At 54.9% G+C, this 23,273-nt stretch overlaps 1 protein-coding gene across 4 annotated transcripts in view; it reads left to right on the forward strand.

Moving 5' to 3' along the window:
• Window positions 1-22,022, forward strand: part of STARD8 (StAR related lipid transfer domain containing 8) — a 71,380-nt gene extending 49,358 nt beyond the window's left edge. For all 4 annotated transcript variants that reach the window (XM_082609029.1, XM_082609030.1, XM_082609028.1 and 1 more), the window contains 13 exons: window positions 8,599-8,670; window positions 10,899-10,980; window positions 11,919-11,982; window positions 13,287-14,677; window positions 15,369-15,542; window positions 16,531-16,690; window positions 17,168-17,366; window positions 17,757-17,967; window positions 18,235-18,349; window positions 18,633-18,857; window positions 19,848-20,065; window positions 20,166-20,342; window positions 20,488-22,022. In XM_082609029.1, the coding sequence (XP_082465155.1) occupies window positions 8,599-8,670; window positions 10,899-10,980; window positions 11,919-11,982; window positions 13,287-14,677; window positions 15,369-15,542; window positions 16,531-16,690; window positions 17,168-17,366; window positions 17,757-17,967; window positions 18,235-18,349; window positions 18,633-18,857; window positions 19,848-20,065; window positions 20,166-20,342; window positions 20,488-20,605 (3,206 nt within the window). In that variant the 3' untranslated portion in view covers window positions 20,606-22,022. The remainder of the gene's footprint in view (window positions 1-8,598; window positions 8,671-10,898; window positions 10,981-11,918; window positions 11,983-13,286; window positions 14,678-15,368; window positions 15,543-16,530; window positions 16,691-17,167; window positions 17,367-17,756; window positions 17,968-18,234; window positions 18,350-18,632; window positions 18,858-19,847; window positions 20,066-20,165; window positions 20,343-20,487) is intronic.
• The last annotated feature ends 1,251 nt before the right edge of the window (window positions 22,023-23,273 follow it).

Consider the following 23,273-nt stretch of genomic DNA (forward strand, 5'->3'; position numbering starts at 1 on the left):
CAGTCAGCCAGTCTGCTGGGTCGCAGGTGTGTGTTCAGTTCTGTGTCCTCACTATGGGGATACCAGAGGAGGGGGTGCAGTCAGAGGTCTGCACCCTGTTGAGTTGGGAAGCAGAACTTCTTATCTAGGTGTTGCAAGAATATTCAGTAGCCCATACCACACAGCAGTGGGGATAATGAGACCCAAAGGACCCCAGTGCGGTGGAGCTCCAGTTGAATGGGGGAGACAGAGTTATGTGCTGCCAAGAAGGTACGGGAAATGCTCTGGGGGCCACTTAATTTAACTAAGCCATTGGGTGCTAGGGGGTTGGTGAGAGGTCAGGGAACGAAGGCTTCATGGGAGGTGGTGTTTGACCTCCGTCTTGATGAGTAATAGGAATTTGCAGCTTCGAGCCAGGCTGGGTCTAGAGTGTGGAGGTGGAAAACAGTCTGACGTCTGCCCTGGGCAGTGGGCAGTGGGCAGTGGGCAGTGGGGAGCCCATTAGGTTGCAGAGTAGGAGAGTTGCCAGGTCAGAGCTGGGCTCTTGGGAGAAGAAGCTGGCAGGACGACCTGTTGAAAGGAAAGCCTGGAGGCTGGGAACTTAGGGCATGGTTGGGCATGGGAAACTGTGACCATTGGATGGAAAAATTGATAGGAGTTGGTGGCTAAATACACGAGCGGAGAGAGGACAGACCAGGCTGACTGGAGGTTTAAGCCTCAATGTTTGGTGCCTTTGGAGGCAGGAAATCAGGAGAGCTGGATTGGGAGGGAAAGATGGGTTTGTTCTTGGTCCCTACAGAGGGTCCTCTCTTGAGTCTCCCAGAAGAGAACGTGCAGGAGAGGCTCCCCTCTCTACCGAACCAGCCACTGCCAATTACACATACTTCTGTTCTGGTTCTAGATTTTGGTGAGTGGCCATTAGAAGATGGGGAAACTGCAACTTAGACAGAGGTACTGGCTTGCCCAAGGTCACCCGACAAGTTCCTAGTGGAGCTAATTAAGGCCAGAATGTTGTTCTCCTGACCTTCAATCCAATATTCTTTCCACCCATACCACAGTGGAGAGCGGTTCCATCTGCCCCAGACCGGTTAGGCTGGCATCTCTTGCCTCCAGGCTCCAGACTGGAAGTGATGGAGTAGCACGTGGATTATTAAAACACCTGTCTTTCCTTGTCACCATGACCTTGTCAGAGCACCTGGGACAGGATCCCCTGAGGGCAAGAAAGCTAATGGAACCGCTGCGGCAGAGCACGTGACAGCTTTGACCTTCGCTTTCACAAGGAAGCCCTGGGCCAAGCAGGAATGTCAGCTGCCTGCTTTGGCTCTGCTACATCAAGTGCTTGCCTAGGAGACCACAGGCTGGGCCAACCCTGGACCCAAATTGTCAAGCAGCCCCAGCAAGCCAGAGGTCTAGGTTAGCCACAGGGCCCTTATGACCCTCCTCCATTTACAGCTGCATACTAGAGCTCAGGCCACAGTTTCTGTTTGTGTGTGGGAACACAGTGGAGGGTTCGTTGTGTCACTTCCATATTTATAAAAACTCCAAAAATGAGAACTGTCACCTCCCCTTGGCTGACCCTGCAAGGGGTCCACAGTGTCCAAAGACAAGGGACCTCCAGTGAACACTGTATCCATTCTTCACCTCACTCCTCAGGACATCCCCAAGGTGGGCTGGGGATGCCTGGAGGTACCTGAGGCCCCCAGGTAAGGTGGAAGGAAAGTGCCCCTCCTGGTCTCGCACTTCAGGTCTGGAGTCAGCCTTTCTTTTATTGTGGGAGGTGTCCTTTGCACTGTAGGCTGTTTAGCAGCATCCCTGGCTTCTCCTTGGCAGATGCTAGCAGCATCCTCCCCAGTTGTGATGACCAAAAATGTCTCCTGACATTGCCAAAGGTCTCCTGGGGCCGGGGGGAGGGTAAAATTGTCTCTGGTTGAGAATCCCTGTGGCCCTGTGGCCATGACATGGATATGGAGTGTTAAGGAGGGAGGGCCGCATGTGTGAACCTGCTACTGGCTAGCAAGATGGTTCGATGTCTTCATTTGGTTGCCACCCAGTCCCACAGTACTGTATTATCCTGGGCCATTTGCCTCGGTGGTGCCCCACTTGTGATGGGGAGGCTCCAAAAGTGCTGCTCACATGGGCCCAGGGCCTTGGCGTCCCGCCGTAGCTCCAGATGAGAGACCAAGGATTGCATCCGAACAGGTGCAGCAGGGGCCCCGAGTTCTGACCTAACAAGCCAGAGGCTGGTCAGTGTCCAGCACTGTCAAGCTCGGCCGCTTGACTTCGGCAGCCCTTGCTGCGGCTCCCCTCCTGCGAGGGTTGGAATGTGGGATGAGAGCTATTTTGGTCTCAGTCTCCCTTCCTCCCTCTCCCTCCCTCCCCTGGAACAATCTAGTTAAAGTTGTGATTCCAGCTAAGAGCAGCAGGAGCAGGAGAGATGATGGGTGCACCTGACCTCCCAGCGGACAGTGCATGGTAGACCCCCCTGAATGTCCGCTTCAAGGTCAGGAGGGGAAGGCTTGACAGTCGTGGCATCCGTGACAGCTCTTAGTACCGGCCCTTGTGAAGACCCCTCTCCTTCAGTCCCCCAGAGAGAGAGGTGGCATAGCCAGGTGGTCACCTGTTGCAACACCTATGCCAGGGTCACTACCAAACTCGAGGACCCCTTTGTGCAAATTCAAATGAAGCACCACCTCGGGGCTGGGTGGGCACTCTTCTCGTGGCCAAGGCCCCTTAGTGTAACCTTACGGGAGGGTGGAAGGAGCTGGTCGTGAGCACTTGGGGCCAACTGAGATATGAGCCCTCTGCTGGAAGGCCAACATCTCCTTCTCAGGCGGGGTCCCTCTCTAAGAGTGGGGGTGGGCAGAGGAACTGAGACTTGCATCAACCAAGAGAAATGATCTGAGAAGCTGTTTGCCAGAACCTGGCATTTCCCAGGTGCAGCAGCAGGACCTGGAGTGGTAGGCGGCCCCTCTGCCTACTTTGGCTACCAGCTTGGCTTCACAGAGCCCACCTTCGGAACTTGGGTTGTCACATAGACAGCTGCCTCCCAGGTCTTTCTTTACCCCTCTGAACACTGGCTCTACCTTCTGGGTTCACTGAAGGTGAGAGAGATCACGCTGGAGACACCCATCCTGCAGTGAGGGCCACAGGGGAGACACCTTTCCAAATAGGCAACTAAGTAAGGGAAAGGAAACCACGTTTGTTGAAAGCTGCCTCATGGAGTAAGTCAGCTTTGAATAGATTACCTTCACAAACACCCACAGATGTGCCCTCTCCTGTCCTACCACATGCATTCAGATCACTGTTCATTGGGCCCAGAGAGAACACAGGCCAGTGATGAGAACGGGCCTGAGTATAGCCTCCAGCTAGAATCTTCTTAAAGACCTACGCTGTGGCTTTTTAGCTGGTCATGTCTGTTTAGGGCAGCGGTTCTTGATCCTGGCTGTGCTTTCGAATCACCTGGAGAGCTCTCAAAAACATAAAAACTAACTCTATCCCTAGAGAGTCTAATTTAATTGGTCATGATTTAATTGGGGCCCAGGCACTGGCATTTTAAAGCTCCCCAGATTATAATGTGTAGCCTGAGTCGACAGGTGACTGCTCCAGCCGTAACAAGGACACTTTGATCTGGGCCTCTGTGACATCTGCCCATTGCTTGTCCTGGGCCCTGGATCTTGCCTGGTCCCTAGGCCTGGGCTGGACTTTGAGTTGAGAGGGAGCAGGCTGAACCGGGCCTTGGGCAGCAGCTGTCTCACAGCCCACTGAGTGACCAAAAGGTGTAAAGGGCTTGAGTTCCCCAATAGTGGTGTGAAGAGAAGTGGGGGGGATTGGTGAGGGAAGAGAGTGGCTGGCTGAGGCCTGAGCTCTGGCAGCTTTGTTGCCGATTGCCTTTTATTCTCCTTCTAGCTCACCTTTTATTCTCCTTCTAGCTCACTTACTTTCTCACTTTACACCTAGGACACAATCTGAACTGAACTTTAAAGACTGTGAATACAAATTTCAAGTCTTCTTAACAAAACAGCCCTCTCTGATGATAACTTTCATAGAGCTGCTTTCAAAACCAGACAGAAGCCAACCAGATGCACACAGTAACCTCAGAGGTAGGCAGGAAAGCTGTTAGTCCCCATTTTATAGATTTGGAAACCAAAGCTTAGAGAGTAAAGCAAGTTGCCTAAGATGACTTAGGCAGCAAGTGGGGGAGTCAGCATGATTGGAAAAAGCTTTTTCTCCAACTCAGTTATCATCTTTGGGCCTTATTGTATTTCCTCAGTGGAAAACATTGCTGCCCTTTTCCTGGGTGCATAAACTCTTCCCTCATTCATGTAGCATTTCTCAAAAACAGAAGCCCTGCATTTCTCCTCATTCTATCCATCTTTGCATAGAAAAATGTGCCATGCTAAGAGGATCCCTGGACGTGGCCTGTGGAAGTGTAGGTGTAGATATTGTCATTGACCCCCGAGACAATCCGCTGCTGCTTGGCTATTCCTTCTTTGTCACTCCCTCTGGGAGACCTGTGGGTGTGGCCCTGAGGCCTGATTTGACTCTGGAGCTTTCTAGTATGTTGTCTCCCCCAACCCTTAAGGGGATCAGTTGGGCTCCTCCGCAGGGAGAGAGTCTGGGGTTAAATCTCAGTGGAATCCAGCTGAGTGCTGTCCCTGACCTGTCCTGGCATATCACCCTAGCCTTGGCCAGCACATGGCCTGCAGGACATAGTGGTTGAAACGGCTGGAATCTGCACATCTGGACACAGAGGCAGGACCAGGGGCCACAGACATTCCTCCATCGCTCGCCTCAGCCTGCCCAGTGTCACTCTTCCCGCCAGGCACATAAGGCAATCCTCAGTCTGGGCTGCCTGGGCCCCAGCCCCAGGTGGATTGACTCTCCTGGGCGTAGGTGGTCACTCCTGGCCCCGGCCTGGGCAGGCTGGGATGGGCGGGAGGGACAAAGCAAAGCACCTTAGCTCAGCCCTTAATCACCAAGACCTATGTCCTTGACTGCTCCATCTGGGAGGGAGCCTCAGGGCCTCTCAGCCTTCCACGAGGTGGTGTATTGTCAGGAACCAATGTCCCTGACATCCTGTTGGGTAATAACCCATTACATTCTCCAGATTCCTGCCACGGAGGGCTGCTGGGGATTCATTCGGAGCCCTGCTTCTAACTCCTTGGCTCCTTTGTCTTTTGGAGCTATTGTGGCCTCTTTGAAACTTCTGCCTCTTAATCTCACTTCCTTGAGCCATCTGGCTCCAATTCTGACAGAGATATAGATGCAGCCACTTTCCAGACCCAGAAGAGAACACTAGCTGAGTCTCTTTCTCCCATTTTCTCTTTTTCCTTGGGACCCTTCAGTCAGTGTGGGGAAGGAACTCTCTGATGAATGCTTGGTACAATGTGCCAGGTGCTTTTACTCTCTGGTATTTTATTTAATGTTCTCAGTAGCTATTAGAAGTGGATTCTATTATTCTCATTTTACAGAGGAGAATACTGAGTCATAGAGAGGTTAAACAACTTGCCCAAAGTCAGAGAGCTAGTGACTAACCAGGATTGGAACTCAGACTTGTAACTCCACTAGACCAGAAGGGGCAGAAAAAAGCTTGGGGGCCTGGAGTTGCTTCCTTTGAGTCTAAGCCCTTTGTTTATCTGGCATCTGAAGGAAGGTGCCATAATCCAGTGGAAAGAGCGCTGGACCTGGAATTAAAAGATCAGGGTGGTAGTCTCAGTTGTGACACTTAAACTCTGTGACTTGGTAAAGTCCCTTGGGCCCTTTCCAGTCCATACTATATCTTTTACAAAATACTGATTTGGAGAGTCTCACCACAGATCAATTAAACGGGCCTCCGGGGATGGGGCCCCAGGGGATTGGTATTTTTACAAAGCTTCCTAGCTGACTCTAACGTGCATCCAAGGGTGAAAAGCCCTGAGCTAGGTGATTTATGCCAGCGCTTCTCAAACTTTAATGTGCATGCAGATCATCTGAGGACCTAGTTAAATGTAGATTCTGATTCAGTAGGCCTGGGATTCTGCCTTTCTAACAAGCTCCCAAGTGATACCACTGCTGCTGGTCCAGGGATCACGCTTTGAATAGCAGGGGCTAGAGGCCTCTACATAGGAATGAAAAAACTGGGCACCCACCTGAGTGAGCTGGTCCCCTTCCCGCCAACCCTGGCCAGGGCCGCTGCCGAGCATTAAGGGAGTGGGCAGCCTGCCCCTCTCCCACGGGACTTGTGACTCAGGCAGGAGGCACAGATGTGTAAGATCAGGACTTCATCACTGCACTCTTCCGCCACCTCCAGGCTCAGGAAGGGCTGTCAGATTCCCCTCTCCTCCCCCTCCTCCTCCTTGTTCTGCCTCTAGCCACGAGTGACCGAGGGCTGCAGTAGTCTTCAAGGGTGTGTTCTTGACATGCAGACCTGTTCCTGGGGACTGGCTCCTCTGCCTTGGGTGGCCATTCTAGACCTGTGGCCCTTTTGAGGTCACTGTCTCCTTCTGCGCCTGCCTTCCTGGAAACTCGGACCTGGTCCTTCCTTTGGCACCTCCCCTTTGTCCTAATGACAGGAAAGCAGAGCTGGTTGCCTGGAGGGGCTCTGAGGACAGGGATGGGCCTTTTCCCCGGGGGGGGGGGGAATGGTAGGAGCAGGAGACAGGGAAGTGGCTGTGGCAGCCGGCTCAACTGTCCTAGCAGCAAAACCATGTCCCTCAAATGCTGCCTGGGCTGGTGTGAAGTCCCTTTGGGCTACTTTGACCACATCCCGAGATCATCACTGGCCTAGAGACCTGGATCATTTCCTGGGCTTGCGTTGCCCCCTGCCAGAGGGGCTGAGGTATTGCTAGCTGGGCTCTGCGGGAGCAAACACTTTGCAGTACCTCTCAGAGGTCCTGGTGATTCCTAGATTTCTATCATAGGTTAGAAGGTTGTAGTGACATAAAACACACACATGCGCACACAGATGCAGGTGCAGGTGCATGCACAGACCGAGGGGCCTGTGGGGGAGTGTGCACAGGTTCATGGTCCCATGCTGATCTATGTGGATCATGGACATGAGCAAACTTGGCTACAGTTACATGCAGAGACAGATGCTGGGACAGCAGCGACCAACGCACATGCTTTCAGAAATGCACAAGTGTTCATCCCCGCCCCACCCGTTTGCCCCCAAAGCCCTCAGGGGCTCCAGAAGCTTCAGAGCCTTCTCTTCTCCCCATCGAATCCTCATTAGTGTGCGACCCTTGAGGAGCCTGTTATTTCTTCTGACCGACTTCCACCTTCCCACACCGTTCCCTCCCTTGTCTACCCACCTAGCATCTCTGAAATACATTTTTCTCCTTTAACTTATGATTCCTGGCTACCAGAATCTCATCTTGGGTTTCCTTGTGGGAGAACACTGGGGAGAGATCTCTTCCTGTCTTGGAGAAACCCCCCCGCCCAGTCTCCTTGGAGTCTCCTGGTCACAGGCACTAAGGAAGGAGAAGAAATGTTGGGGGCAGGACTCCGTGGGCAGAGAAGCTCAGCTGAGCCAGCAGCCTCTCTGTGCCCCCAACCACAATGCCAGGTCCCATGTTCCCAGCCCCACTGCTTCCTGGCACCACCTGCATAGGGAACTGGGCAGTCCCAGGGCTCTGCTGCAGGTACTCAGCCTACCATGGCCAGGAGGACTTCCTTTGTGGCTTCAGTCCAGCTGCAAGTCTCCACTGAGGCTGGCAGGGGTGCCCAACTCTGTGCCAGGCACTGTCAGAGCAGAGGTGGAAAGCTAACCCAGCCATTGCCCTCCAAGACTCCCATAGGCCAGCACTGTCAGCTTGGCAAGCAGCATTGAGTTGTGCCACAAAGAGGCCAAGCCACGGGAGAGTGCCGGAACAGTCCTGGGAGGCCCCGTGGGGAGGGAGGGCTGGGACTTGGTGAATGGTGGGGGAGGGAGCGCACTGGGGAAGCTGCCATGTTAGAAGGGGTGAGAACCCTGAGCAGGAGTCAGGCTGAGCTTGGACTCCAGCCCCTGCACTCTGCTTTGTCAAGTGCGAGACTTGTAGACGAGCCCTTCCTTTCTGAGCCTGTTTGGAGATATGTAAAATGGGCATATTAAAATCTGCACAGCTTATGGTGTGTGTTAAATGAGATTTGCTTATCAGAATGCTGGGGAATGTTAGGTATGATGATAGGAAAGAGAATAATAGCTGTTGAACATTGTGTATCCCTAGCTGTACTAGGATGGTCTACCTGGGTCATGGAAGTGGGTAGCTCCCCGGCGGTGGTGGGAGGTGAAGACACAGCCGTGGTTTCTTCCCCTGGCAGTATTCCTTGACCCCAGATGTTCCTGGGAGTTGCTGCTGCTGGTGGTCCTGTTCTTGGGCAGGGGTGGGAGAGTGGGACGGGGATTGGGACAGGCAGGTAATGAAGCATAAGAGAGGTGTCCCAGCACATCCCGGGAGTAGGGTTTGGGGAGCATAGGGGGAAGTCCTAGCTGTGACATGGAGTGAATGTGCCAGCCCGGTTGTGCCTTTGTTGTCATTTCTAGGTCACCAGAGCTATAGGTACCTCCCTACTGGAGGTGCAGGGGCGCACACCAGGGTGGCTTGGCGCCAGCTCCCCCTAATCTCCTTTCTCTGTCTCTCTCCCCCTCATCTGTTTTAGAAGCTGAGGCCAAAAACGCATGCAGATGGCTCCGAGCGACAGGATTCCCTCAGTATGCTCAGCTTTTTGAAGGTAAGGCCACTCAGTGGCTCCCCCTCCCCCACCCCCAAACTTGCCTTATCCCTCCATTTTTCAGCTGGAAAATGGGGTCCCTCAGATCTTTTCTTCAACCACACAAAAAGCTGCGTACCCTGGCCCTGCTCCCGTAGTTGCAACCTCTCTCCTGCACCATCCTGTCCTCTCTCCTGCACCATCCTGTCCTCTCTCCTGCACCATCCTGTCCTCTCTCCTGCACGCTCATCAGCTCTCACAAGCTCTGCAGTCACCCATGTGTTAAAGTATCCTGTCTCAAGCCGGGCCGCTGCTTTGTACCACCACATCTGCTTTGTACTGTTTCTGAGAACCCTATTTACATAGATGCAACATGGAGGGTGCACCCTGGCAGCCCTGCTTTCACCTTCCCTCCCCATGGCCTTATTTCTTTGCTTTCCTTCATTTTTCTGTTTTTCTCTAGAGTTGTTCATACTTGCTGTTTTCAGTTCCCCTCTTCTTCCCACACCCCCACTGTACACTGGCTTCATCCCTACCTGGCCAACAAAACAGCCCTTGTCAAGCTCACCAGAGATCTCCATGTGGTCAAATTCAGCGGTCACTTCTCAGTCCCGACTTAGTCTCTCAATAGCATTCAACACAGTTGGCCACTCACTTCAGCTCCTAGAATGTCCTCTTCTCCTGGCTGTCTCTCTGGCTGCCACTCTCAGTCTCCTTAGCTGACTCGGCTTCCTCTAACTGCTCCTAGTTGTTAGGGTGTCCCAGGGCTCCATCCTGGCCCCTCTTCTCGCTCGACGTTTCTCTCCCAGGAGAACCTTGTCCAAGTACCATGTATATTCTGATGACTCCCCAATGCCTCTCTGTCCAGACCTCAGTCCCAAGCTCCAGATTCATCTCTTCAACTCCGAATTCAGTATCTCTGCTTAGCTGTCTGACAGACGTCTCAGATGGCACCACCTGATGGCACCACCACCACTTAAGCCCCACATCCAGGCATCATCCCCCATTCCTCCTTTCCTTTGTCCGCATATCTAACCCTCCAGCAAGTCCCTTCTCCCTCCAGAATCTATCTTGAATCCATCCCCTTCCTACCACCTTCACTGCCACATCGGTGTGACCCGCTCGCCTGGCCTAGTGCCGCAGCCTCCTTTCTGAGCTCCGTCCTCAACTCTGAATGCACAGCAGCTGGAGGGACCCTTACTCTGCTCTGTGTTACTCCTCCGCTGGCTTCATAGCACACCCAGGATGAAGTGAGCGTCAGCACTTTGTTCCCGCCGACGAGACTGCATCACCCAGCTTCCACATACTTCTCTCTGCTTTGCTCACTACTCTCTGGGCTCCTTTCTACCACTTGCTCACACCAGGCTCTAGCCCTCCTTGGAGCCTTAGTTTGGGTCCTGCCTGGGACTTTCTCCCAGGCTCTTTGCACGGCTGGCCCCTTCTCGCTCTTCAGGGCTCAGCTCAGAAGTCACCACCTTAGCAAGGCCTCTCTTTACCCCGTCACCCTGGCTCATGTCTTTGCTAGCATTTATAACTGCATAGTTTGTTTCTCTCACATATTGTTCACTGTCTGTTGCCCCTGTGACAACGTAAACTCCATGTAGGCTTGGATCATTTTAGTCTCATTCACTGTTGTGTCCCCAGTGCCTGGCACAAAGTCGATGCTCAATTAATAATAGTAAATGAGTCCATGGGCTTGTTTTACCAGTAAGGCAGAGAGGTGTGGGATTCGGGGATGCTCCTTCCTCTTCCCCCACTCCTTCCTCTTTCCCTTCCTCTTCCCAGACCCCAGGGAGTGGGTGCCCTTGCTCTGAGAAGTAGGCGAAGCGAGTTGTTGTTTGGCTGCACATGCACACTGTCCTTCCTCTCTCCCTGGTCTCCCCGGTTCACCTTGGGTCAGGGAAGAGGTTCCCTGTCTGAGCAGCCCAAGATGCAGAGGGGACTGGAGGAGCTCACATGGGCTCTTGGCAGCCACTCAGGGCCTCGAGCCTGCCTTCCCCCATGGACCTGCCAAAACTGACTGATGGGTCCTCTTGTCCAGGCTGACCCTCCTATCCTTTCCTTGACCTTCCCCCAACGGCCAACCATGAGCTCCCTGGGCCCCTCCTTTGCTGCAGCCTTTCTCCTGCTCAGCTCTCGCCTGCCTGCCTCCCCACTTCCTGGGCCCCCTTCTTCTCGCTCAAGGGTCGCTGGCACTGAGTTTCTAACCTGCCACCCTCGACTCATCTTGGCTTTTCTCTGGCATACAGAAGGTTCGTTTCCTGTGGATATTGGCTCTGTGAAGAAGGACCACGGTTTTCTGGACGAGGACTCTTTGGGGGCCTTGTGCAGGTAGGGGTGCTAAGGGCCAGACCTGGGAGGTCAAGGGCCTGGCTTGGGGCTTCCTCATGGGAAAAAGGACTATTAACAAAGCTCATCTGCTGCAGTCAGCGCTGTTCACTCTGTCTGCTGTGTCTGTGACATCCTCACCCACCCAGGCACTAGAAAGCCAGGGTCTAGCCTTGATTCTTTTTTCCCTTCAGTTAGAGCCTCCAAACGTTCCTCTGATTTGTCCCCTGTCTACTTGTTTGAGGCCAAACCACGACTTCTTAGATTCATCCTCCTAACTGGCCTTCCTGCCTTCCAGCTCTGCATTCCCCTCCTTGCTCTGATCCAACGTCCCTATAGACACCAGAGTCAGCTTCCCAGTGGGTGTTCCTCTTCTTCAAATGTCGCGCTGTCCACAGGGAGAAGTCCAGAGCGTTTTCAGCCTGACACCTGAGGCCTTTTGCAACCTGGCTTTGACTGACCTTATCAGCCTCAGCCCTCCCCTCACATACACAGTGGTCTGTTTATTGACCGTTTCCCTCTCTACATTGTCACAGGCTCTTATCGAAGCCTGGTATATGAGTCCCTGTTTCTCTCTCCCTCTGAATCCTATTTCTGTTCTCCAGCAAGTCTTCCCTGACCGCATTCCCCTGCCTTCATGGAAGTTCCTTGTCCCACCCCCTGTGTGCCTGCTGTGCCTTCTTTCTACTCTGTTTCTGAACATGTCCCATCTCTGTAGTGGATTTTTCCACATCTGTATGTTCCAAGAGGGCAGAGCCCCATAATCTCCACAGCATCATGCCTGGCACTGAAACCTTCATGAACACGGGGACTTGGGAGAAGTTTTGATGTCTTGGGCACGCAAAGCAGTGGGTGGCATCTTGGGAGTGTCTTGGCAGGCTATGCCCTGCAGGCTCTGGGGCTTGGGACCCTTGAGTGAACCCTGCTTTGTTTCCTTGCAGGAGGCTGATGACCTTGAACAGTTGTGCCTCGATGAAACTGGAGGTTCATTTTCAATGCAAGCAGGTGAGTCAGGACAGGAGTAGGCTCTGTGGTCTTGAGGTACCATGGGGAATCCAGGTCAAACAAAAACCACTTATGAAACTAGCTCCAGTGTCCTATGAGTCTGGGCTGTCTGGAGCGGTGCCTTGCTCCAGCCTGAGAGTGGGGTGTAGGGGGCTGTATGAGGCTGTTGGGTTTTGGTGAGCCTGGTCTCAAAGTTGGGGTGTGAGAACAAGCACCTTGGCCCGCAGCCTTACCCACCCCCCTCAGCCCACCCCTCCCTCCTGGACTTACTAATAACCTGACCTAGTGATGGCCGTCCCTCAGGGAAATCCATCTGCCTACACTGCCCTGTGATGGCAAAAATTCCTTGACTAGGGAGCAGAGACAGAGTAATGTGATGGAAAATCATGGCCTGTATGGTCTTAGAAGTCAGGATCGCAACCTCACCCCACAGGGTCTTACCCCACTGAGCCTCATTTTCTCCATCTCTGCAGTGAATTGGGGGTGGCATTAATAGCCTCCAAAGGCCTTTCTGACTCCGCCAATCTGGGATTGTAGAAATGGAGAGGGCTCTCGGTCTGCATGTAGCCCTGGAATGTGGGCCGGATGAACCCATCTTTCCCTGGGGTCAGGCTTTGTGGCTTTTCTCTGGAGCTTTTTCTACCAGAGTCCTGCCATCTCCAAGTTGCCAGAGCACTGGCCCGGGAAGCAGGAGACACCTGGCGGCTGGTCCCAGCTTTGCACTGACTTTTCAGTGACCTTGGACAAGCCTCTTCCCCTCTCTGGTCCTCAGTTTCCCCACTTTGCAAATTAGAAAATCTAAAATATCCTTTCTAGCTCTGCCATTCTGGGATTCTAATCTAAGAGTATAGGCTACAGATTCACTGGGAGGCTGCTGAGAACAGGAGGTCAAGATGCTTGGATTATATTATAATATAATTATAATAATATAATTTATAATAATAATATTATAATATAATATAATAATATAATTATATTATAACCCTGGCTCTGTCACCAACTTACTGCAGACATTGTATGACCTTGGGCAAGTGGCTTCTCATTTGTTTGGGTTTCCCTATCTGTAAAATGGGGAGGAATTTGATTGATCAGATGACCACTACCCTCCATCTGGGCTTCCTCCATGACTCCTAGCTTCTTCTGGCAATCCCAGAGCCAGTTCTCCCCTCCTAGGATGTGTTCTCAGCCAGAGAGCAGGGCCCTTTGCCCCAAAGTCCCCCAAGAGTTTGGAGGCAGAGAGCGGAGCCCAAGCAAGGGCTCGTGGGCTGGACACCTCTGACCCCACCCTGTGGCACCCTTCCCAGAATGAAGACTCAGAGGAGGAAGAGCATTGTACCATCAGCAACCACTGGGCCTTCCAGCGAGAAAGTAAGCGCTGGTCTCATGTGGGCTCCTCTGACCTGCTGGCCCCACCGAGCCCTGGCCTGCCAGTGACCTCCAGCTGTGAGAGCGTCCTCACTGAGCTTAGTGCCACCTCCCTGCCAGCCATCACTGTGAGCCTACCACCTGAGCCAGTGGACCTGCCCTTGCTAGGCTGTGCTCCCAGCCCAAGTGGCCGGCCCTTTCTCAGCCCCACTCAGGACCAGAAGACTCCACAGGACAAAGCCAAGAAGCACCGTTCCCGGAGCTTCCTCAAGCACCTCGAGTCTCTGAGGCGGAAGGAAAAGGGTGGCAGCCGGCAAGTAGAGCCAGAGCGTAGCTCAGCCACCTTGGAGAAGGCCACCAAAGCCGCCTCTTTCCGAAGTCGCCGTGGCTTCCTCTACAGGGCCAAGAACCGGGCAGCCACCTCAGCCAGTGGCAGTGGCACTGAGACCCAGAGGGCCTGGGAGGCCTGGCCTGTGGCCACATTCCAGCATCCTCAGCGTGCACACTGGGGTGACTGCCTGGTGCACGTGCCCAGGGACCACAAACCAGGCACATTCCCTCGCTCCCTGTCCATTGAGAGCCTGTGCCCTGAGGATGGACACCACCTGGCAGATCAACAGCCAGGTAGCTGCTGGGGCTATGAAGGGCGCCGGGGCTCCTGTGGCTCCACGGGCAGCCACGCCAGCACCTATGACAACATGCCTGAGCTGTACCCAGCTGAGCCTGTCCTGGCTGGTGCCAAGGCTGAAGAGGAGGAGGAGGGTGGGGACAGCTACACTCACCTGGATGACATCCTCCAGCACGTGTGGGGGCTGCAGCAGCGGGTGGAGCTCTGGTCTCAGGCCATATACCCAGACCTGGAGCCTGGAGATAAGGAAGAGGAAGAAGAGGAGGAAGCCGCTTCATCAGTAGAAATAGCCACCAGTGGAGTGGAAGGCCAGACCGATGAGGCTCGGGCCCAGGGAGAGGCTCCAGCCCTCAGGGAGTCCTCAGCCCTGGGCCAGGCGGATGTCCAGCCAGGAGTCCCGGCTCAGGCTCAGGCCCCAGCTGAGGCTGAGCTCCTGGCACTGGCAGAGGCTGGGGCCCCCGGCTTGGCCCAGGATCATGAGCAGGATGCACATTCAGGCGGGGAACCCACTTCTGCCTCCAGTCTGTCTGTGGAAGAAGGACACTCCATTTCTGACACTGTGGCCTCCTCCAGTGAGCTGGACAGCAGCGGGAACTCCACAAACGAGACTGAGGCCACAGGGTCCCCGGCTGGACTCCAGGCATCAGCACCCCGTGAACGACGAGATTCAGGTGTTGGGGCCTCACTTACCAGACCCTGCAGGTGGGAGTTCAGGGTAGGGGTGGGGCAGGGCTTCTGTTGTCCCCCTCTCTCTCTTTCCCCCATCTCCCTGTCCCTCTCCCTCCCTTCATCTCTTCCCCTACCCCATTTCTCTCTTCCCTTCCTCTTTCCCTCCTCACTCCCCCAAGCCAATTTCTTCATCACAAGGCGCAGGGGCAAGTTCTTAGGGGCTGGGTGATTGCCAGCTGGCATCCAGTCCCAGAAGAGAAATAGAAAGAGTAATGGGATCAGGAATCTGGAATGTGAGGTTCAGGACCTGCCTCTGCTATGGCCTTGCGCAAACTGTGGCTCCTTTTGGGTCTCAGTTGCCCCATGTGTAAATCCAGGGCATCACAGGAGATGGTCTCTGATCCCCACCTTCACTATTCTGGGCTTCTCAGAGCAGCCCCTCCACTGCAGTCTTGAAAGGAAGGGGGACTGATACTGTTTGCTGGCACTAGATGGGCCTGAGCTCTGTGCCACCCTTCCTGACAGCATCTGGCCGCCGTGCAGCCCTGGAAACCAAGACTAAGCTTTCTCCACCCTGGGGCCCAGCATCAATGCTGACCGTGGTCCCTTCTCCTTGTATATTTTTTCTTTTGGGGGAAAATAAGAAGACCAGAAGAACACAATTTTACTAAGGTTTACTGAAACCTGCTCCTCTGGCCTTCTCTACCCCGTCACCCCTCACCAGGAAGCTCCGTTGGCACAGCTTCCAGAACTCCCACCGGCCCAGCCTCAACTCGGAGTCGCTGGAGATCAACCGGCAGTTTGCCAGCCAGATCCACCTCTTGCACAAGGGCTCACTGCTGCGGCTCACCGCCTTCATGGAGAAGTACACTGTCCCCCACAAACAGGGCTGGGTCTGGTGAGTCCTGGGCCATGGTGGGCGCCAAGCTGCTCATCCAAGTCCTGGATCCCTCTCTGCCCCCACTCCAGGGCCCTGGGAGGGTCACCCTCAGTAGGTGGGTGCAGGCAGGTGGAGCCCCTAGGCCAGTGGAGTGGTGGGATGCGCCAGGAGGCTGGAGAGGTCAGCGTGGCTCTGGGTGACAAATGTATGTCTGTGGGAGATGCACATGGGATTCACATGAGTGTGTGCCATGAATGAGGAGGGGTGGGGTGGGGGTCGGGACCCCAGGCCCCCCAGCTATACCTCCTCCATCCCAATTTCCATGCTGCCACCAGGGAGATTGTCCTAATATGCATCTTTGGTGGTCACTCTCCTGACAGATACCTTCCTGTGGCTCCCCATTGCCAGAGAATATGGTCCAGTTTCCTTCCCATCATGATCCTTTCACGTTCCAACCCCGCCTCATCTGTCAGGCTCTTTGGTCTGCCATACCCAAGCAACACCACCAGACAGGCCAGCAGACTAGTCGCCCTTCTCTGAATGCACCACGCTCTTGTTCCTGCCTCTTTGCCTTTGCCCATGCTGTTCTCTCTGCCTGGAACGTCTTTTTCCCATTTATCCTCTTGGACAAGGCCTACCCATCCCTTAAGAGCCAGCTGAATTTCCACCTTCTCTCTGAAGCCTTCCCTGACCCCCTAGGTACATACAATTCCCCTCCCTCATGGGTCTTCCCCTAAGTTCTTGGCCCACTCCTGGCCACATGTATTGTCACTGCCTGTCCATGCAGTCAGCTCCTTGACCAGATTGAGAGCTCCCTGTGTTCCTCTGGGACTCCCTAGGACTGGGCCCAGAGCAGGTGCTCAATGAATGTTGCCTCCGGGGAGATGGCATGTTTCTTACCCTGCTCACCCACACCTGAGTCCCCCAAGACTGCAGACAGAGTCTCCAAGCTGTGTCTGGGCCTACCCCATCCTTGTTCCTGATCTTTTGTCCCTCCCCCAAACAGGTCAGTGCCCAAGTTCATGAAGAGGAACAAGACACCGGACTACCGGGGTCAGCATGTGTTTGGGGTGCCGCCCCTCATCCATGTGCAGCGCACAGGCCAGCCACTACCCCAGAGCATTCAGCAAGCCATGCGCTACCTGCGTAGCCAGTGCCTGGACCAGGTGAGGCCTTCTGGGGAGCACAAAGAGAGATGGTGATGGGAAGGAAGTCCAAGGCTGAGGGATTAGGGAGGGGAGCTTCTCTGGCCTTCCCCCTGGGTTGGGCTAGCCCACCAGAAACTTTTCCTATCCTCAGGAAGCCCCAACAAGGATGGACCCAAAGCTCCCTTCTGCCCGGCTCTGTGCCAGCTTTTTTTCTGGCCCAGGCGCATTAGCCCCCACCTTCCAGGAGCCTGCGTTAGCCTAGGTCCTCGTTTTCCTACTCATCTCCACTAAAGCCACCTTTCTCCTTGGCCCCAAGGCTATAAAAACCCTTCTCTTTGGTTTTGCCATTTCTCTCCTACCCTGCCCAGCAGGAAGCTTGCCAGGCTTGGATGTCTCTGGGGTGGCCTACACTCCTAACACACGGTCTAGGGCTGGCCTCACAGTCTCCCTCCCACCCCTGCATGTCTCCCTCTCTCCCTCTCCTGCATGGGCCAGGTGGGCATCTTCCGCAAATCCGGGGTGAAGTCCAGGATCCAGAACCTGCGTCAAATGAATGAGACCTCCCCCGACAACGTCTGCTACGAGGGCCAGTCTGCCTATGATGTGGCTGACCTGCTGAAGCAGTATTTCCGGGACCTGCCTGAGCCAATCTTCACCAGCAAGCTCACTACCACTTTCCTACAGATCTACCAGCGTGAGTCGCCTGCACCTATCCTCAGTAACCTGCCAGGTTCTTGGCCTCCCTGAATCCTAGGGCTTGTGGAGGATAAACCTTGTGCAGGCAAGTGTAGCTGCACCCATGAGCTCAGTGGAAGATTTACTATGCCGAGTTGGAGAGACCACATTCCATTCCCCAAACCCATTGTATGGACTGAGGCCCTGAGGAATGGCAGGGACTTCCCCAAGCTCATGCTTCACATTACAGCCAGGCTTGATCTAGCACCCAGAGACCTCCCAGAGTCCACCTTCCCCCTCACCAACTTCCCCTTGGGACCACTGTGCCTTCTGCATTCCTGGAAGCAGGAAGCTTGCTGCCAGAGGCTCTTGGGGAATAAGGAAGCCCTTCTGTCTGCCTTCCTCACAGTCCTCCCCAAGGATCAATGGTTGGCAGCCGCGCAAGCCGCCACCTTGCTGCTCCCCGATGAGAACCGAGAGGTGCTACAGACCCTGCTCTATTTCCTAAGCGACATTGCCTCTGCTGAGGAAAACCAGATGACAGCTGGTAACCTGGCTGTGTGCCTGGCACCTTCCATCTTCCACCTCAACGTCTCCAAGAAGGATAACCCCTCCCCCAGGTGAAACAGGGCAAGGCATGGCAGGGCCAAGCAGGAAGGGTTTGGACCCCATTGGCTTTTTGGCCCTGGATGATTGGCACTGCAGTTCCCAGGCATCACCACAAGGGGCCAGCCTGACTCCTCAGGGGCCCTGGGCTGGTTGGATGCTGTGAAGCAGGGTCTTCAAAAGGGCAGCAGGTTGTTTTGTGTTCAGGACTGGCAAACAGGCTTCTGGGGAGCTTGGCTTGTGCCCTCGTGCCATCCTCTCTTCCTGGCCCTTCCCTCCAGGATCAAGAGCAAACGCAGCCTGGTTGGCCGGCCAGGCCCTAAGGACTTGAGTGAGAACATGGCTGCCACCCAGGGCCTATCACACATGATCAGTGACTGCAAGAAACTTTTCCAGGTGAGTCACTCTAGGCCATGGTGCCTACTTCCCAGACCCGGCAGAACCAACATGCCTGACCATGGTGCCCTAAGTCAGGGATAGGGCGCATCTTGACACATAATGCTTCAATGTCCTACTTTCAACTCTCCCCCTACAAAGTTTTTCATCTACCACACCGCAGTAGCCAGGTCTCTCCGCTCCCTTAAAATGAACCTGGCAGACCCCGTAGGCTCTGGGACTGGGCGTCCCTGACTCTGCTGCTTCCCATGGCCCCCAGCCTGGTGTGTGTGTGCTCTCCCAGGTGCCCCAGGACATGGTGCTACAACTGTGTGGCTCCTACAGTGCAGCTGAGCTCAGCCCTCCGGGCCCAGCCCTGGCTGAGCTGCGGCAGGCCCGAGCTTCTGGCATGAGCCTGAGCCTCTACATGGAAGAGAGCGTCCAGGAGCTGCTGCGCGATGCCGCTGAGCGCTTCAAGGGCTGGATGAGTGTGCCAGGGCCCCAGCACACGGAGCTGGCTTGCAAGAAGGTGAGGGCCACACTGCCCAGGGTGACCATGGGGCCGGGAGAGGGCAGAGTGCAGGCTGTGTGCAGGGATCCTCAGGGAAGGAGCTGCCCCCGCCTGTCTCGCTGTGCTTCCGCCTGATACTTGGAGAATGTCAGCCAGCAGAGCGAGGACCTTAAGGAAGTGAGAAGCAAATGAGAGCAGGGCCCTCCCTCAGGGAGCACCTGCCGGAATTATCTTCCCAAAAGCCCACTCCAGACATGTCACTACTTTTAGAGCCTCACCTGCCATCCCTACCTGCACTGCAGTCACGCTGAGCTCCTCACGTTTCCACCTTTGTGCTTCTGCCTCTGCTGTCCTCCTGCCTGGACCTGCCCCAGGCATTATGTTTCCTCAGCCATTTTCAGCCCCAGCTTGCTATGCCCCTCCTCCATTCAGAGCCTCCAGTCATAGCCCAGGCTGGAGGTGACTTCTCTCTGTCCTTCTCTTGGCACTAGCTGCGTTCTTTCTCGGATTCTGATTATAAGTAACACTACAAGCCCAAGGTTTGCCACGGATAAACCGGTCGTAGTAAAAGCTTCCTTACAGGGTCAGGGTGAGAAGCTTGCACAGGGCCTGGCACATGCAAAAGGCTCAGGAAGTGGCAGCTTCTGTGGCCATGCACGTGTTCCGCTTCCCACACTAGATGGGGAGTTCCTTGAGGAAGACCCCCATATTCAGTTCCAGAAATCCCAAGCGCTGTGCCCATTGCTCGGTAGAGCCTAGTAGGCCTCAGAGAATGTGTGTCCTGTCATCTCTTTGTGCTCTTGAGCAGGCGGAGGAGCAGAAATCTGGAAAGGAGAAAGAGGACAGGGAGCACAGGGCTGGCCTGTCTGGATCTGGCTGGGGTTAGCGGAGTAGTCCTGCCGCCTTCCCTTGTTGGGGGCTGGAGTGAGGGCAGGCCGGGGCCCAGGGGTGGATTGGGAGTTCTCCAGCCCTGACAGCTTCCCCCATCCCCACTCCTGTGGCTCGCAGGCACCGGACGGGCACCCGCTGTGTGTGTGGAAGGCATCCACAGAAGTGGCTGCCCCTCCGGCCGTGGTGCTACACCGTGTCCTGCGGGAGAGGGCCCTCTGGGACGAGGACCTTCTGCGGGCCCAGGTGTTGGAAGCCCTGACGCCGGGTGTGGAGCTGTACCACTACGTCACCGACAGCATGGCACCCCATCCCTGCCGTGACTTTGTGGTGCTCCGGTGAGGGGCTTGAGCTGTCACCCTGCTGTACTTGGGGGACTGGGGAGGTGGGGTGGGAACCGGCGCCAGGAAGCTGAATGTGTGTGTCACTTCCCCACAGGATGTGGCGCTCTGACCTGCCCCGTGGGGGTTGCCTCCTCGTCTCTCAGTCCCTGGATCCTGAGCAACCCGTGCCGGAGTCGGGGGTGCGGGCCCTGATGCTCACTTCCCAGTACCTCATGGAACCTTGCGGCCTGGGCCGCTCCCGGCTCACTCACATCTGCCGCGCTGACCTCAGGTACCAGGCCACCTCAGCCCTGCGCGCCCCCCCCACCTCTACCCCATGCCCCTGATCCTGGGGAGCAAGTCCTGTCTTCCTTGTCCCTGGCAAGGGCTCCAGGGAAGAACCCGCGGCTCATGGCTTCCTGCTTCTACTTTCCCAGGGGCCGTTCTCCTGACTGGTACAACAAAGTCTTCGGGCACCTGTGTGCCATGGAGGTGGCAAAGATCCGGGACTCCTTCCCGACCCTGCAGGCAGCTGGCCCTGAGACAAAGTTGTGAGCCTTGGCCTTGTCCCAGAGTGGCACCACTCAGGCCCCCTGGCACCAACGCAGTGAGGGGGAATGAGAGCAGAGCCGCCCCCAGATGGATGCTGCTTCCAAGGGTAGAGGCAAGGCCATGCGGTCGCCCTTACTTCCCGAAGCTCCTCCATGTGTACAGGGAAGGAAAAGAGAATTTCAGTGTCCTGTCTCCACTCCACCTCCACCCCCAAACCTGTGCTCTGCCCTCCCGAGAGAGAGGAGTCACTTTTGGAGCAGGAAGATGGCTACTGCCCTTCAAGTGCAAGGAGCCACCAATCAGCCTGAAGCCTTCCCAGCTCCTCCGCCTGCAGGGTGAGAAGGCAGAGAGTAGTGTGTGCTCCTAGCTCTCTGCCATTCTGAAAGGCCAAGCCATCCTGTTTGGTGCTAGGGTTCCTTTGAGTTTGGACAGGAGGTTCTGGTAGTGCCTTTGGGCCCCAAATTGGTCCTAAACTGGTTTTTGCAGAGAATTCGGACTGGAGTGGATAGGCACAGGGCAGAGCACAGGGCAGCCCCAGCCCCCATGAGCTGGTTGATCTGTGTAAATATGATGTTGATTTTTATGAGGCTGATTTAAAGAGGGGGCACTGATGGGTCCCAGTAGGTGACATGACGATTTGGGATAGCTTGGGATGTGAGAGTGGGGGGAACCTTCCTTTCTCAGATCTCAAGAGACCAATGAACCAATCTCCCCTGACTCGGGCCCCATACTTGATCTGCCACTCCCTGGGGTCCTGTGTAGCCATTGGCCACGCGCTGCCATGTCTAGAGGGTAAACAGCCTCGCTCCCACCACACGGGCGGAGCAAAAGCAGATGGTGGTGAGGAGACACTATCTGTGTCCGCGTCGCTTTTCCTGCTCTTCCTGCCTGCGGTAGCAGGCTGATATGACAGTCCCTTCCTCCAGCAGAGACCTGGCCCCTGGTTCAAGCAGCCAGCCAGTCAGATGGAAGTGCATAATGTCATCTCAGCCTGCTGGGGCTTGATCCGAACCTGACCTCTCCCACCCACCAACCATCTTGGTTCACGTGCAGAGTCAAATGCCAGACGCCAGCTGGTGCTTTATTATCATTTTTGGCTGAATAAACTGGAGTGGGATGGGTTCCAGCCAGTCAGTTGTAATGTTTAAACCTATCTATCTATTTTATTTGTACCTGTAAATACTGTACAGTCAGAATATAAAAAATGTATTTGTGTATATATAGATACATATATACACACACACACATCTATATATACACACACGCACACACACACACACACGTATTCTATGAGTGTACCATAATCTGTTGGGTGGGGGCAGGGGTCTGGAAAGCCTCGGCGGGAAGGGCCCTTAAGATGAGACAGGGGAGGTGGAGAGCATGGTCCATGTGACCCCCCCAGTGGAACAATAAAGCATTCCTACAGATGCACTGTGTCTGTGTGGTTGTCTTTGCTGAGACGATGGTCCAGGGACAAGGGGCAAATTACAATGCAGTTTCGGTGTTAGGGTCAGAGGTTGTGAGCGTTACCAACGTAGGACTTGAGGGAGGCCGCAGGAGAAATGGGGAAGGGCCTCAGCCTTTCTCTGCGGGAGATGATTGGGGCTGGGAGAGGCAGGATTCTGAGAAGCCAGGGCTTGGGCAGAGGCCGCAAACCCTGTTCCCTGACCTGACCATGTCCCCTATCTGAGCAGCCCCCAACATGACCTCATGCGTCCTGACGATAGCCCTATGGAGGGATGCCTTTGCTATGCTGTCCTTTCTTCCCCTGCTGCACATGGCTCAAGCTGAAGGATGAAGAGTGGAGACCCAGTCTCAAGAGGCTTGGGGACCCTGTTCTACCCATAAGCCAGCCTGATACAGGTCTCAGTGCCTCAAGGCAGCCCCTGGTCTGGCTCCAGTGGCTGGCAAAGAGAGGCCCCTCATATAGACTTCCTGCTTTCTTTGCCACATTGCTGTAGCCATAAAATCCCCAAGCTCCGAGGGGCAGCTAGAGAGAGAGTACAGGCTTTGCAATCAATCTGTTTGCATCCTTTGGGTGCTGTTGAGTAGCCTGGGGTAAACAAGTCCTGTTCCTCCTCTTTCTCTGAACCTCAGCTTCCTCTTGGGCCAAGCAGTCCGGTGATCACCTCATCACAAGTCTGGCTCAGTAAGTGTTCAGCACTTACACTCGGTGTCTATCAAGTCCCATTTCTCTGTCACCTTCTTCCAATCTCTTCTTCTGGGTTCAGCTGTACCTACATGCCTTTGGCCTTTCCTCACTGCTGCTGCCTGGGGGTCTTGGCTAAACCTAGAAGGGAGGGAGGTGGAGCAGAGAACCTGTCAGCCCCTTGAGTTTGGGAAAACAATGAAGGCACCCCGTGTGTGATGTAGGATGGGAGATCACTCAAGCAGCTCTAGTGTTAGGGCACACCGGCGTGAAGCTCGAGCCAGTACTTTTCAAGGCAGGCAGCCAGGGGAACTTCTGGCACAGGTACTGCCCCACCTGGTCATGGAAGGAGGCCGTGGTGATGGTACAGAAGATACGGTTGAGCATGCTGTTCATGGGTGGCATGAAAATGCCAGGAGACAGAAAAGAGTTATGGAGGAGGTTCTTGGAAGGGCCAGAGAATTCCACGTGTTTCAGCTCTGGACTCTGAGGCCCTGAACCAGTTGCCCAGTGTGGCCCCTC

This window comes from Mesoplodon mirus (genome assembly GCF_964341445.2).
Source record: "Mesoplodon mirus genome assembly, chromosome: X".
NCBI classification, from domain to species: domain Eukaryota; kingdom Metazoa; phylum Chordata; class Mammalia; order Artiodactyla; family Ziphiidae; genus Mesoplodon; species Mesoplodon mirus.